Source organism: Rattus norvegicus, chromosome 12 (assembly GCF_036323735.1).
Source record: "Rattus norvegicus strain BN/NHsdMcwi chromosome 12, GRCr8, whole genome shotgun sequence".
In the NCBI taxonomy this organism is placed as follows: domain Eukaryota; kingdom Metazoa; phylum Chordata; class Mammalia; order Rodentia; family Muridae; genus Rattus; species Rattus norvegicus.
The window spans coordinates 9,258,978-9,275,041 of NC_086030.1; the positions used below are offsets into that span (position 1 = coordinate 9,258,978).

The 16,064-nt window shown below is 35.4% G+C and overlaps 1 protein-coding gene across 1 annotated transcript in view; it reads right to left on the reverse strand.

Moving 5' to 3' along the window:
• The window catches only part of Ralbp1l1 (ralA binding protein 1 like 1), a 42,530-nt gene that overhangs the window by 21,149 nt on the left and 5,317 nt on the right, over positions 1 to 16,064 (reverse strand). Inside the window, 9 exon segments of the mRNA XM_056984758.2 lie at positions 270 to 459; positions 843 to 952; positions 1,905 to 2,066; positions 2,480 to 2,658; positions 4,782 to 4,964; positions 8,466 to 8,529; positions 10,132 to 10,209; positions 14,487 to 14,568; positions 15,131 to 15,172. Of these exon segments, the coding sequence (XP_056840738.2) occupies positions 270 to 459; positions 843 to 952; positions 1,905 to 2,066; positions 2,480 to 2,658; positions 4,782 to 4,964; positions 8,466 to 8,529; positions 10,132 to 10,209; positions 14,487 to 14,568; positions 15,131 to 15,172 (1,090 nt within the window).

A 16,064-nucleotide genomic window follows, 5' to 3' on the forward strand; every position in this document is an offset into this window, starting at 1 on the left:
TATTCTAAATGACAAAGACAAAAGACTGAGTCACTGAGCTCAAATACCCATTTATATTTTACTTAAAATTCACCAATGATTCCTTCCCTCCAGAAGAACACCTTTCAAAGCTGTACTTACTTTACAAAATGAAACAAAACAAAAACCAAAACAATCAACAACAACAATAACAACAACAACAAAATAACCAAGATTCTCAGGGTAATCCTGTTTTCCTGTCTCATTGTAAAGGCTTATCAATGCTAGGCATAAAGTTCTTATCTAATTACCTTTTTGCCAATATCATTTGTCACTCCATTATTGCAGAAGCTGGGCACGAATAAGAGACATGGGGCTAACCCAACAGATAGGTGGTAAGAAGACATTTCATTAACAGAACAGTTACTTTTAATTTCATATAATATACAAAAAAGTTGCCTCAGAAGAGCCGCATTTTCAGGTGGCATTTTATCTAAAAGACTGAACACAGAGAGAGTTATTTTAAAACAAGTATACTCAATTTGTAAATATGAAGGAAGGGAACAGAGTAATCGTATCGTATGCAGGATGCACTGTAAATAAAATGAAAGAGTTTGTACTCAAATTATTGCTTGAAATATTTACCCAATTCAGAAAAGAGACAAATCTAATTGGAATATGAAAGTAAGATTATAAGCCTGGGCTACTGTGATTCCCACTGTAACTCACACTCTTTTAAAAGTGTCTTCCATGTCTGTGAACAATTGAAAGCTTTTGCTGTCTGTCAGTGTTCTTAGTAAATGTTTCTGTGATATATAATCTCTAATGTGTGTAAGCAAATGTTACTTCTATGTTGAGGTTGTTCACAGTTTGCCAACAATTACCTCTGCACTGCGGCTAATTTCTCTTCATCATTGACCTTTTCGGGTACACGAATCCACTCATCATATAGTTTTGAAGTCATTAGACTTCCCTCGATGTTTTGGAGGAAGTCCTTATAAAGAGAGGAAAAATATTTTTGTGGAAAAAAATTAAACATGGAAATTATTCAAAGTACATTCGCCTGTAAATTTCAGTTTAGTTCCAACTTTCTTCACAGTTCCCCAAATTTCCCCTAGTTAGAACGTTCCATGATATGTGGGCCCAGTAAGTTTTATCTATTTAAGCTAGAGACCAAAGAGTAAATTTTCAGATTTACTTGGACTATAGGAAAATCTTTCCTTAGCTCAGCATGCCTCTAGTGGACAGCTGAGCAAACTAGCACATATAAGCGATCAATACTCCAGTTCGAATACTATTTTTAAATGATAGAAACATACAATTATGATACCCACAATAAAGACAACCATAGGAAGTTATTATCGAATTTCTCAGGAGCAGAAAGCCACGTCTGGTACTGGACGCATGGAGGCACATGTGGTCATGGTTCTTAGAGAATGCCCTGCCCCTATTTCACTAAACAAGTGTAACTCCGAACTCTATTATAAATATTTAACTTAATGTTCACAGATAAGATACCCTTACCCATCAAAAAAGGTTCTCTTTGAAATGGATGGAGACTATTACTGAAAACCACAGCTAGTCAAGGTACAAAGAACAAACTATCCTGTGACTCTGAGCCCCAGTTTATATATATACATAGTAACTCCTGAACTGTTGGCTCTGAGCATAGGTTGAGACAGTCAGAAAAATCGTACACCAGAGGATAGGGACATTTGCTTTGAGATTTGGTCTCCTAGAAATGAGGGGACGGTTCACTTTTGATAGTTCAACAATCACATTGCTTAAACAATTTCTGAAACATCATCCACTAACAGAGGAGACTTTGAGCATATACGATTTCTCTCATACATATCTACTGTCACTCAAGGGAATACAAAATGAAGACAACTATTCCCATAGACTGAGAGGAATCCTGAGGTGGATGATGGAAAGACATTCCCTACCTTAAAGATCCACGCCACTACATTAACTGATTGCTTGTTCATATCCACCTCCTCTTCCGAATCCAATTTGTCCTTTACTGTTTGCCACAAAGTTATACTCGGAGGTTCTAAAAAGACACCCGTGGTTGTGGGCCCTTTCTTTTTTAGTAGGTACAGCATGTCCTGAGAAGAAGATAGAGAAATACTGGTCAGGCTTCACACACCACAGACTACTATTTGTTCCTTGAGAACCAGACCAATGGTGTGCACAGGTGCAGTGCACGTGCTGGCATGGACACAGACGACCTCAAGCTGGTTTTGTGCCTCAATCTTTTGTTCTACACATCCCACCCTAATATTATCCCTTAAAGATCAGGCAACATTTCTTCATATCAGATTTTCCAAAATAGTTAAGGGATTAAATCCAACTTTTCCAATAGATGGTTTCTGAATAGCCCTCTCTCATTGTCCTACTGGAAAGCCAATGATTTGAGAAACAATTCTTGCTCCACATGGTGATAGAAGTGAAGGGGTCAGGTATTTAAGAAGCAGGATTTTGTCTTAGGAGAGGCAGAGAAACACCATTTGAGACATACCAGAATTGCTGCGGGCAGGATGCCATCCTGACAAATGGAACTGAGTTCTCTTCCAAACAGTTTTCTTCCCTTTTTAACTGGTGGGGTGGTGCATACTTGGTCCTGGTGGGGCACAGAGCCCCTGTCCAACTGCGACGTCATAGAAGTTCTTTGTTTCTTAAAAGTTTTTTCCTTCATATCTGAGCAGGAGTTGAGATCATTACATGGGATAGTATAATTTATAAAGATCTTTTACAAAACCAAATTTCAATTGCAAAATGCCCCTGTTATAATGGGTTAATCATCCTGTTGTGCTTATGTAACCTTCTTCTCATATGCCCTACACTGTTATTAATCTTAGTGATGTCTCTAAGACATGGCCTTGTGTTCTGTAGTGGGAATTCTCACAACATGATGATGTCTAACTCCATACTGTATCATGAAATACTAGATACATTGATTGAACAAGCTCCCTGAACTATGTATAGGCTGTTGCTTCAATAATTACATCCATTTTCATAGCCACCCTCACTTTTATTCTCAGTTAAAAATTTTCTATTTTTTCAAATGTCATAGTGGAGCTCTTTTCATCCTTTTCTTGTTCAGCATTTTGAAGAACCATTGTTAAGTTTATTTCAGCAACAGCATGTCCCCCTCATGAGAAAATATACATGAGTGTGCACTACAGTGTCAGTTCAGAGCTGAAATTAAGTTTCTTTTTCGCTTCTGAGTTTTCTTTTAGAATATTGGACTATAATACAATTTTAAATATGTTACTTAAAACAAATAAATTAAAAGTAAACAAATGAGTCATATAACACAATATAAAATAGTCTTCGTCACTGTAAAAAAAAAACATATTGCCTGCCTGGCTATCTAATGCAAAATTATGAGGGCTGAAATCACAAGTAATATTAGATAGATGGACAAAGATGTCTGAGTGTGTGTGTATGTTGTGTGTGTGTGTGTGTGTTTATATATATGTATACCAAAACACATATCAAAATTTTTGACTCAGAATTGTTTCTGTCTAAAGAAAATGCATGGACAAAAATTCAAGCAGAGACTGAAGGAAAGACCATCCAGAGATTGCCTCAACATCTGATCTATCCCATCCATAGACACCAAACCATGACAGTGTTGATGATGAAATGATATGCTTGCAGACAGGAACCTGACAGGGTTGTCCTTTGAGAGAGTCTACCAGCTTCTGACAGAGAAAGATGCAGATACTCTCAGCCAACCACATGACTGAGTCCTGGGACCCCAATGAAAAAGTTAGGGGAAGAAATGAAGGAGGAGAGAGGGATAGCAACCCCATAGGAAGAACAAAAATATTAATTAACTTGACCCCTCAGAGCTCCCAGGGTCTTAGCCAACAACCCAAGAGCATACATTGCCAGTCTGCAGTCCCTGCTACATATGTAAAGAGATGGCTGTCTTGTCTAGCCTCAGTGGGAAGGGATGTTCTTGTTCCTGTGAAGGCTTGATGCCCCAAAGAAGAGGGATGCTAGAGGGGTAAGGTGGGAGTAGGTAGGTTGGTGGGGGAGCACCCTCTTAGAGGCAAAGGGGAAGAGGGATGTGGTGGGGTATTCTTGGTGGGGGGACCAGGAATGGGACATTTCAAATGTAAATAAAATTAATAAATAAGAAAGCAAAGTTTAAAAGAAATCAAGGGTATAAGTGGGAGGTTTTCAAGAAAGTCTCCTTAAGGAGACTATAAGGAGAAATAATAATAGTATTCTATCATTTGAAAAAATAATTAAAAAGCCCCAGTCTATCAATGTTAGAGCCATTAGGAATCTGGATATATGTCTAAAAGATATTTGTTATATGATTTGAAATGAGATTAGAGACTGGGCTACAAGCCTAAGATAATTTCTAGTCAAGCCTGCAACAAATTATCTTCAACACCATACATCTTGTTTTTCTATGTAGATTTCATTGCAATAGATTGTCAAAATATAGTTCATAAGTAATTTTGTGCTCTAATCATGAAACCACTTGATGGGAACATATCACGATCCATGTCTTAGACCTGCTTATTCTAATGGGACAAAAATGTGTGTACACAATGTCTTGGCATACCAGTTTATGGCAAATATCTGCCTGGGAAAAATGAAATGTTCTCCCTATAACCAAGATTAGTCTTTACATCGGAATTTAGAGTTTCCTTAATATGGACCTGAAACATACTGCTTTAGTGTGGTTTTTTTTACAGTGCCCCTTTCCTAAGCAAGAAAATGATAGTATGCTGCGATATTTTATGACAAATTAAAATGGGAACTAAGAAAAGCCACCCAAAGGAAGATGGCAGACTCACTGTTTTGCTGCTGGCTTCTTGCTGAGTTTCTGGGCTTCAAGATGAATTTCCCATGTACATCAGCATTTAGGTATTTCATGATTACCCCATGTAGGGAACAGAAAGCTGTAAAATTTCTTAAGTCCCGTGAACTGAAGTTCTTTTGAATATTTATCATTCTAATGTCATGTGGATACTCATGCCCTATGAGAAAAAAAACATGAATTGTAACTACTGTAACTGAATATAGGCAACCCTTCTGATACAATGCTTTAGAATGCTTTGCTGTATTTCTTCTCCTTGTCCTCCCTCCCCCTTCCCCTTCTCCTCCTCCTCTTCCTCCTCCTCCTTCTCCTCCTCCTCTTCCTCCTCCTCCTTCTCTTCCTCCTCCTCCTCTCCCTCTCCCTCCTCCTCCTCCTTCTCCTCTTCCTCTTCCTCCTCCTCCTCCTCTCCCTCTCCCTCCTCCTCCTCCTCTTCCTCTCTTCCTCCTCCTCCTCCTTCTTCAGGATAATGTAGACTATACATACTAGAACATTAGAACTATTACAGGGATACTATAATAAATTAAGCTGAAACTCTAAAAATAATGAGGAGAAAATTTTCAGTGTATCACTTTGTTTAGAGAATATAGACCTAAGAATGCACTATGTAGGGGGACTTTTGCTGTATTCTTCTCTATCCGTTTTAAGACATGCCTGTTGGAGTATTAATACCAATAATATTTTTACATCATAAGAATCCTACTTCACCGGGGTTGGGGATTTAGCTCAGTGGTACAGCGCTTGCCTAGCAAGCGCAAGGCCCTGGGTTCGGTCCCCAGCTCCAAAAAAAAAAAAAAAAAAAAAAAAAGAAGAAGAAGAAAAAAAAAAGAATCCTACTTCACTCCTCTAGCTTCATATTAAGCAATTTAAATATTTCACACTGCATACATAAAATAAAATATGAGCACTAATTGTCTTCACAAAGATAATTGTGATATCCTATACTAGCAACTTAAAAGCACAATGAAAACCCATATCAAAAATAAGAAAACACACTAAAGAGAAGCAGACAATAGGAAATAATATTAAGTCTGAAATCAATTAGAAACAGAATCCATAAAACCAAGATTCCGTTCTTTGAGAAAATCAACAAGACACATAAACCTAAACTAACTAAAAGTCTCAGAAATAGTATGCAAATTAACAAAATCAGAAATGAAAAGAGAGACATAATGGAAATTGAAGAAATTTAAAAAAATCATCAGGCTTTACTACAAAAGACTATACTTGACAAAGCTTGAAAATCTACATGAAATGGATGATTTTCTAGACAGATACCACATACCAAAGTTAAATCAAGATCAGATAAACTAATCAGTCCCATAACCCCTAAGAAACTAGAAGAATTCATTAAAAACAACCAGCAACAATAACAGTAACAAAAAGACTAGGGCATGATGTATAATTCAGTGCATAATTCTACCAGACTTTCAAATAAAAGCTAATACCAAAACTCCTTAAACTATTCTCAAAATAGAAACAGAACTACAGAACTTGCTGGTGAGATTGTAGAGAAATGGGAAAGCTCTTCCATTGCTGGTGGGATGGCAAACTTCTAGCACCACTCTGGAAATCAATCTGGCTGTTCCTCAGTAAACAGGAAATAGTTGCACCTGAAGATGCTGATATACTGGTCCTGGGCATATACCCAAAAGATGCTCCACAGTACCACAAATATGCAAGCTCACTATGTTAATAGCAGCCTTATTCGTAATAAGAAGCAACCCTGATGTCCTTCAACCAAAGAATGGATACAGAAAATATGGTTTATTTACACAATGGAATACTATTCAGCTACTAAAAACAAAGGACATCGTGAAATTGGCAGGCAATTGCATGGATCTAGAAAATATTCTGAGTGAGCTAACCCAGACTCCAAAGGACATGAATGGTATATATTCATTAATCAGTGACACTACACAAAATATACAGAATATCCATGACACTAAAAGTTAAACCATAAGGAAAGCCTAAGTAAGGATGCTTCAATCCCTCTTAGCAAAGGGAAATAAATAACTATGGGAGGCAGAGGGAAGGAGAGATATGTGTGAGAGTGGAATGAGAAGAGAACCGGTCAGGATCAGGTATGGGAGAGACATGAGAGAGGACAAGGTACTCAAGAGAATGAATGGAAATATACAGCACTCGGGGTTGGTGGGAACCTCTAGAATATCCCAGAGACATGGGATAGGTGTGCTCCCAAGAGTCAGGGTAGGAAATTTTGCCAAAACACAAAATCACGCAGATGTAAAATTTGAAGAGACCACCTTTTTAAATCAGACAGGACACCTGTGGATGGATAGGGACAGTAACACACCTACAAAACTTTCAACCTCAAATTGCTCCTGTCTAAAAGAAATGCAGGACAAAAATGGAATAGAGTCTGAAGACAGGCTCAACTTGGGATCCATCCCATTATTAGGCACCAATCCCAAATATTATTACTGATGCAATGTTGTACTTGCAGCCAGTAGCTTAGCATGGCTGTCCTCTGAGAGGCCCTGCAAGCAGCTGACTAAAACAGATATAGATATTACATCTAACCATTGGACTGAGGTCAACAACCCCTATGGAAAAGTTGGGAGAATTGAAAGAACTGAAAGGATTGGAAACATCATAGAAAGACCAGCAATATCAACCTGCACCCCTGGGAGCTATCAGAGACTGAGCCACCAACTAAAGAGCATACATGTGCTGTTCAGAGGCCACAGGCACCTACGTACGAGAATGTTTTCTTATCTGGCATTAGTGGGAGAGCGTGCTCTTAAGTCTGCAGAGACTTATGTCACTGGTATGAAGGTCAACTTTATCAGTTAGAGCTTCAAATTTTCAGTAGCTTTTAAAAGATCAGCTTTGCCAGAATACTTGGTGATCTCAAATTTTTAATTCTTATTCAAACTTTTCTGATAATTTTATTACTATTATTTATTTGGCAATAATCTAGTGAGAAAGAAAAGAAGGCAACAAACAGAATAGCTGTAATTAAGTCAGGTTGTCTCCAGAAATCAGAATATGATTTCATATTCAGTTGCAGAATTATTGGTCATAGGAGATGTGAACTGAATATTTTACATGGATTCGGAGAAAGGGCTATATTTCTAATATTTATTACAAAACAATCTATGTAATTTGGAATAAATAAAAAAGTGAAGATTTTACATTTTAGATTTAAACTTGTTTCTCTGTGTAAGTCTTTTGCTCACATATATACCTGATCTCCCTGTTAGACTTGGTGTCTGTGCAGGTCAGATGTGGGAATTAGATCCCCTGAAACCAGAGTTATAGACGGTTGTGAGCTACCATGTGAGTGATGGAATCCCTTGAGATATATAGCTAGGAAGAGTTTCTGTAATGATCACCAAATGACTTTTTTAAATTGTTTTCTCCAGAAACAATATGTCTAGAGTTTTGTTTTGTTTGCCTTATCAGGAAAATTGTTTCTGAAACAGAAAGCACAGAAAAATTCCTGTCATTCTAAGGCTGTTGTTTATGAGGTATTAAATTGTATCTGAATGTTATATTAGTAATTAATTATGATTTAAATGAATGAAATTATATTTAAGTCATTCTGCTTTAGTGTTTATTCAAGTTTAAGACTAAATAATGAAAATAGTGAGGATTCACCAAACTCAGCTAGTCCCTCCTTAGATTTCCCTGTTATTACCTTGGAGTACTCTTGGAGCTTTCCCAGGGCCAGGACAGAACCACAGTTGGTAATCTTCAATGTTCTGGGAGGCAAAAAGAACCAACCATCACAAATAAACTGACATCAGAGTCTTGAAGAGTCTTGCAATTTCCTTTACTTACCATTTCTAGCTCTCTAGCAGGGAAATTATTTAAACCAGTATTAATGATATTTCCTCTGACCACAGGTTTGAGTAAACGGGACTGATTTCAGGAGAAAATCTTTGGGTACTTGCCTTTCCTCTTGGAGGGAGCCTTGATCTACTGATCCACAATAAAATAAGAAGTTGCATTCAGCCATTACCACTAACCAAGACAAATAGTATTATGAAATTTCTTACATCTGTGCAGACTGTGTGTGGTATATTGAATTTCGACTTAACATGAGCACAGAACCTAGTGTCCACAGAGGCATATACTCATGGTGGCTAGGATGAGTTTAGCAAAGTTAACATTCAAATGATATGATAACTTCGACAACAGTGAACACAAGAGTCAAAAACAGAGAGTCTTTGAGGGTGCCTAGAAGTGAAAACAGACTTTGGCTTTCATTGAGAGATGTCCAGTCTGTGGAGATGAAGGACATGTGTCTATCCTGGAAAATAGGCCTCATGCTGAAAAGAAGTTCTAGAACATAACTACTGCACACAGTGTTATGGATCCATTTGAAATAATCATCTAAATAGAACATTCTGTTGAAATATTGAGCACCCTCTAGGAGTGGCTCTAACTGGAATTATTATTAATTTTATTTTCTTGTAGACTCCTATTTAAAACCAATGACATTGTCACATAGAGTTTTTAAGTGTTAAAATAGCAGACAAAAAGCACTCAAGCAGACACACCACCAAATACCCATTTACACCCCAACATACATGGAGAGGTGGTAATGAAACAGAAAGAGAAAGAGAGTGAGAGAGAGAGGGAGGCATAGGTAGAGGGGCATAAAGTCAGAGAGGCAGACTGACATGTGGATTCTCACTGTACAAACTCACAGAAAGTGATAAGACATGGATGCATAAACACAGAGAAACACACACACACAGTTACAAAGAGATACACATGCACATTTAAAAATAGAAAGACAATATATACACAGATATGTATGCAGAAAAGACATAGAAATGTAGACTCATTCATTAAAGATTTATTAAAAGTTAAAAATAAATACACTAGAACATGTACACTTACACATCCACACAAGAGAAATAAAAACAAGAAGAAATGGGAAAGACTACAGAATTACATACCAAATAGGCAGTATAGTCTAATTTAAAAAAGAAAAAGAAAGAAAGAAAAATATTCCCTCTAACATTGGCATCCTTTAAATTAGGTGTGAGCATATGACAAATTAATCACAATTTATTACAGTGGATATGTATTATCTAGTGAAACTACACATACAGCTCAAACCATTGGGCTATGAGTTTCATTTCACATAAAACTAGACACAAATTCAAGAAAAAATGTCACTCAAAGGACTATTTTTATGTCTTCAATAACTTCTGACTAAAAAAGAGGCATTTGTAAAATATGATTTGTAAATGTATCATGATCAAATTTCATCTGTATTTACACATTTCCACATATGTGAATCTCAAAAGCAAAATTCAATTTTAACTCAAAATAGATTGAAAGTAACTTACATGCTTTCTTATCATTGGTAGTAACTTGCTGATTATGTCATTTACCACATCAAAGTTTGTTGCTGTTACATACAGAGGCTATAGAATGCAGAGAGAAAAATGCTATAAAATAACCTGAAAGCTCATGAATACAAAATTAATATGATCTACTCATTTACAATTTATAATCTGTAACAACTCCTCTAATGTATAACTTATTTTCTTCCCATAGGCTAAGTCTGGAAGACACTCAGTCTACCATATTTATTTTAGAATTTAGTTCTTGGGTACTGAAAAATCAAACATAACTGTAACAGGTTGTGTATGATAAAGGGTGACTGAGAAGCCATGGGTGCTAGAGCTCAGCATCCTGATTTCTCTTTCATTATGGCAGAACGTAGTCAGGGAGGACACTTAAAAAGAGAGCAGAGACGTTTGCTTCCTCTCCAACTGGACTTCCATTATTACAGCCTTACTCCCATGTGCTTCATATGCACAGTTCTAGGAAAATGAGGTTGGGAAGCAGCACAATTATTTTTATAAAAATTAAAATTAGTGAGCACTCTTATCATATCAGGGTTTGTAAATACTTAGATGGCATACAGATATAGAGTGTTGAATTCTTTTATGGTGATAGATCTAGGGATCCAAAATGAATATTTTAGAAACAAGACGCCATTTCTTAACACTCCCAGGAAAAAACAAGGTACTTGTTTAGCTCTCTACTGCCTCTCACATTTAGAATCTGCTCCAGAGACCTAGGAAGACAGCAGCAAGAATATAGCATGAAATCAAAGCATAGTAATCGGACAAGAAACCACTGATGTACTGGAAATCTAATAAATAACCAGACAGTGAGTAGATAAGTATATTTTTATGAAGTTAGTATCTTTATTATCAATTATCTTTGATGAGGATTGTAAGTATCTAAGAAACAGTCCCTTAAATAAGAAACACAGCACATGTGCTCTTTCCCTATCCATAACAACCTTGAACCCAAACCTAAGAAAACCACTTCACAAGCCATCTCTTTTACAGAGGTTTCATTCATTATTTTTTAATTTTTACTTTTTATTAATCAACTGCTATGCATAATGTATTACTTTGAAAATAATATGAGTAAGTGTCTGTGTGTGCATGTGCGTGTGGCTGTGTGTGTGTATGTGTGTGTCTGTGTTTGTGCATATGTTTGAGTGCTTCTGATGATTCATCCAAGACCCCAATGTCACATGTCAGCGTAGTAGAATTTTATGAGAAGGACAACTTATACTAACTGACTTTGTATCTTTTTATGCAGAGGCTAACAATTATGCAAAAGCATCTTAGAATATGAAAAAAAAACAGCTCTGATCTTGTGGTTGGAATGTAACAAGAAAGGAACAAATTTAAGGTTTTGTTCAGAATGTAAAATTAATCGCCTATGGGTGAAAATATAGATCAGGGCTCAGAAATCATACATCCCAGAAGGAAATAATCACCTGCAAGTTTCCTTCTTACACCAATATGGCACATTGAAATATGTACATATATTCATAAACCACATACTCATAGGAACACACACACACACACACAGAGAGACAGACACACACAAACACGTAAGCATAGAACATTTAAAGAAAAGTAAAGCTTCTGATATTTTGATGAATATCTGAAAACATTGGTATAATTTTAAGACTTTATTTCACATTATTGAAAAATATTTTGTTTTCAGAGCATTAGAAACATATTAATGTCTAATTAATGATTGCAAAGATGTGTACATCTCTTTCTGATGGTGATTTTCTTTGTAAAACAGATTTCAAGACAAAGAGACTTTTTAAATAAAATATTTCTACAAATAACATTTTTAAAGCATGAAAGTTAAAATAGAACTGGTAGTTTTATTATATGTACTAAAATATTTCTTGACTCATGATGAACCACAGAAATGTAAACAATTCTTAAGAGAGAAGATCAACCTTAGAATAGTTCTCATGCTCCTTCTATGAGGAATAAAATGTTTTAATTGTTCAAAGACAAATAAAACATTTAATGTAAATATATTTGCCTATATCTTCAGATAGAAATAATAACTGTAAATATTGAAATTACATATTAATAGACTAAATGTGAAACAGTGAGGTGATACTATCACTAGCAAGGTATGAATTTTAAAACAGATTACTAAAATCATGGAGGCATGTAGTAAAATGCTGTCCCCTAGCCATGGCATAAGCATTGACTCATGAGGACAGTGCAGTTGTTTTCTATACAATGCTAAGACCAAAAGTCGATATTTTATACATTGGTAATTATTAAAGTCAAGAAAGGGAAAGAACATGAATATAGGGAAAGGTTTGGGGATATCTTGTGATTGTGCAGGTGATTTGGCATTTCTATACTTACATGAAATTATCGAGTAAAGATAATTCTAAAATCATCTGCATCTACCTATTTTAAAATATAAGCAGTGTCTGAGGGATCTACATTCAATCTTAAGAGTAAAGAAAAAACAAAAATTAGGTGGAAAATCCTAATATAAAAATAGGATTAAAACATTTTCCTAATTTATCCATAGAAAAACTTTACAGGTTTATCTTAAGTGTAATGAAATACATTGATGATTCAAAGAATTTTCAAACTATTAAAGAAAAGGCTAAAGTAGAAACAAAAATATCAAAGAAAACTAATAAGAAATTGATATATATAATATACATATGAAGAATTATTTCTGAATACTGACTAGAGAATATGGAGAAAGAAAATAAGGGAAGATATTTAAGAAAGGTAGAAGAATGTTTTGATGATCTGATAATATCTCTTCAAAGACAAAAAGGAAATAAACATATAACATGAATAAAAGTTAAAAATTATCTATTACCAATCTTCTGAACTACACGAAAGGTTTTTAATAATTGTGGTAGGATAAAATATTAAAGCACTAGAGTCGTGGGAGAGAATTAGTAAAAATGTTCATGTTAAAGCAAATGGATCTAAGTCACAAAAGTGTACAACGCTGAGCATTTGCCACAGCTGAAGTCAAACAGCAGAGGCAAGAGACCATTTCCCTGTGGGACGTTCTGCTCTTCTGCTCTTCTCTGTCCTGAGGACACATATGGTTCAGCCAAGCTAATGAGTGTTCCCTGATTTATGTCACTGACTCAAAATCTATTTTATACTATATTTAAATACTGTTTTGTGTAACGTGGACCTGGTATGAGTAAGAAATTGCTTGGTGATCTAAAATATCTTCATTATAGTCCCCTTTGTAAGTCTAGTGCAGTGTCCACAGTGACATGTTAGAACACTAACTCTAGGTCCATTTTGTACCCATTAGCATTTATGAAAGGCAGAGAGGTTGTGATCCCTGAGTCACAGTCTATTCTGCTTTACAGCAGGAAATGTCTTCAATGCTCTACATGTTACATAGTAGTTACATTTTTGATCTGCGCTAAACCCAATACAGGAAAGTGGACAATAATATGAGCCTGAGAAAAATAGACAATTATTCAATAGATATTTATGTTTATCTCAATGATAGAACTACTGTATAGTATTGTGAGGTTGTGAGTTTTATCCTAAACACCATACACAAAGATGAACACACACACACACACACACACACACACACACACACACACCTCTGTTAAATTTATAAAGGTAATTTCTGAACAGAAGTCACGTGCAAAGATACCCTCATGACTAGATTATGACTAGATTATTTACATAAACATGAGGATGAAAGCCATGACTTTGTAGCTGGTATTCAGAGGAAGGTATAAGGATGCATAGTAAGAGACTTAGAGAAAGAGCACAGAATGGAGATAAAGAGCTAATATATCATTGAACACTTAGGAATGGAGAGAAAATGTTATGCTTTATGATAATATTATATAATAAAAATTGTTTACTAGTCATAAATATTTTAAAATGAATAAGGAATAGTGGAAACAACACACAAGTCTATATATAAGCCATAAGGACTCAGGAAGGGGCAGTTTAATTGTAGTAATAATACTTCACTTGGAAATATATGCTGTTGGAAATATTTGGTTCAATTTTCAGTGATATAACAAACAGTATTTCTTCTCTTTTGGATCTCTAGTACGTGAATCAGTCTTGTTTCATGTTGCTCTCTACACATCACATATGAGAGTCCTATGTCTGCATTGACTACAGATATAATGTAATATAATTTAATGTAAAATAATTTAATTAGTTCCACGCAATACTGTCTAAATTCTCTCCCTCGGTCTCTCTGTCCCTCTGTCCCTCTCTCCCTCTGTCCCGCTCTCCCCATCCATGCTCTTCTTATGTCTCCATCTTCCATTACTTTACAAACTGTCTCTCTCCTAGTCATGAACATGGAATATTATTTTGGTTTTGTATTCACATACAGTGTCACAGCCTGCAATGTCCTCAGTGAATATCTGCATGGGAAGTCCCATTTTGTTGTGTTTCTTGGCTTCACGAATGGATCTGTGAAATGCAACAAAAATATACAATACAGCAAGATTAATTAGGAGCATATTTCAAGCTAATCGCTGTTAATATTTTTTCAGGATCATCTTAGCTTTCAATATAAGGAAATAAGTTCAGCAATATTCACCATTCGACTGGTGAATACTCAAAAATGTTTCAGAAACAGATATAGTCAGGTAATAACACATTGACCTAAGTAGTATAGCCAGTCCTCAAAATGATGTGCCTGAAACAAACAGAAGGATAGAAATTTGCTTGACCTCAAAGGAGGAAGCAGCAGATGGTTGGAATGTGCATGCCAGAGTGATATCTTAGTGGAATTTAAAATAAGACTTGAGAGTACTGTTTACTCTAATACAAAGAGGAAATAATAAATGCAGAACTTCCACCAAATTAAATAAAATAAGGAATGGACAGGAGAATGCAAAGCATTTTCCATTGACCATCTAATTAACTGATTTCGAGACAGAATATCAAATATATATATAATATATATACGTATATATATATATCATTCCTATATCACCAAGGAATTAAAATATTAACAAAAGTAAAATACCTTTGTAGAAAGAAATACCACCAAATGGTCTGTTCCATGGAACTGTGAAATTGAAAAAAATTAGAGTCATGATAAATGGTAAAATTATTAAGGTTATTATGCATAAAAATAACTTACGTCTGTGGTCATCAATTATGGTATAGGTATATTTGTCAGTCTCTACATGATTCCACCTCTAAATGACCTAATTTTTGTACTGTCGTGCTGCTATGTGACACTTTACCATCCCTAAATATAATATTTGATAAGAGAGAAACCCTAAGCATTAAAGAACAAACTTTTGAGATTTTACTAGAGGAATAGAAAACATTCAGAGAACAAAAGGTGATCTTCTCTTTTGTCAGAGTCTATGACAAATGCTTTTCCAGGTAAAGAGCAAAGTCACAGAGCCTAGAATGCTCATAAAACTATGTTTGTGTTATTTGAGTCAACTGTGTGATGACACTAAGAATTTGGATAGAAGAATGAAGAGCTCAAATATGGAGTATGCATGAACTTTTCACGTGGAAAACAACTTGAATTTTGGTGTATGTTTGATTAGAGCAGAAGGCACATGCTACAGAATCTCTGTGATTCCATCAACTACACTCAATATAATATCAATATGCCATGAGCACACCTTCTCATGAAAGATTAGAATGCAAATTTGAAATTTTCCTGAACTCAGAAAATTATACCTGACTCTGATGGTCTTGTGACACCAGTCCTTTTTAATTGACTATAAAAACCAGTGATATTCTGCTACAGAGACATTCAAATACTTGAGTATTGCATGAGTAACTTTTCATCACTCAATTAAAATACTAATGTTTAAGAAAACGTGGGAGTATATAAAGTATTTTTCAAATTTAATTATACTACACAATATTACTGGGAAGCGATAGATCTGTGTACTTTTAAGACACAGATAAAATCAGATCATTTTGGGAAGAAG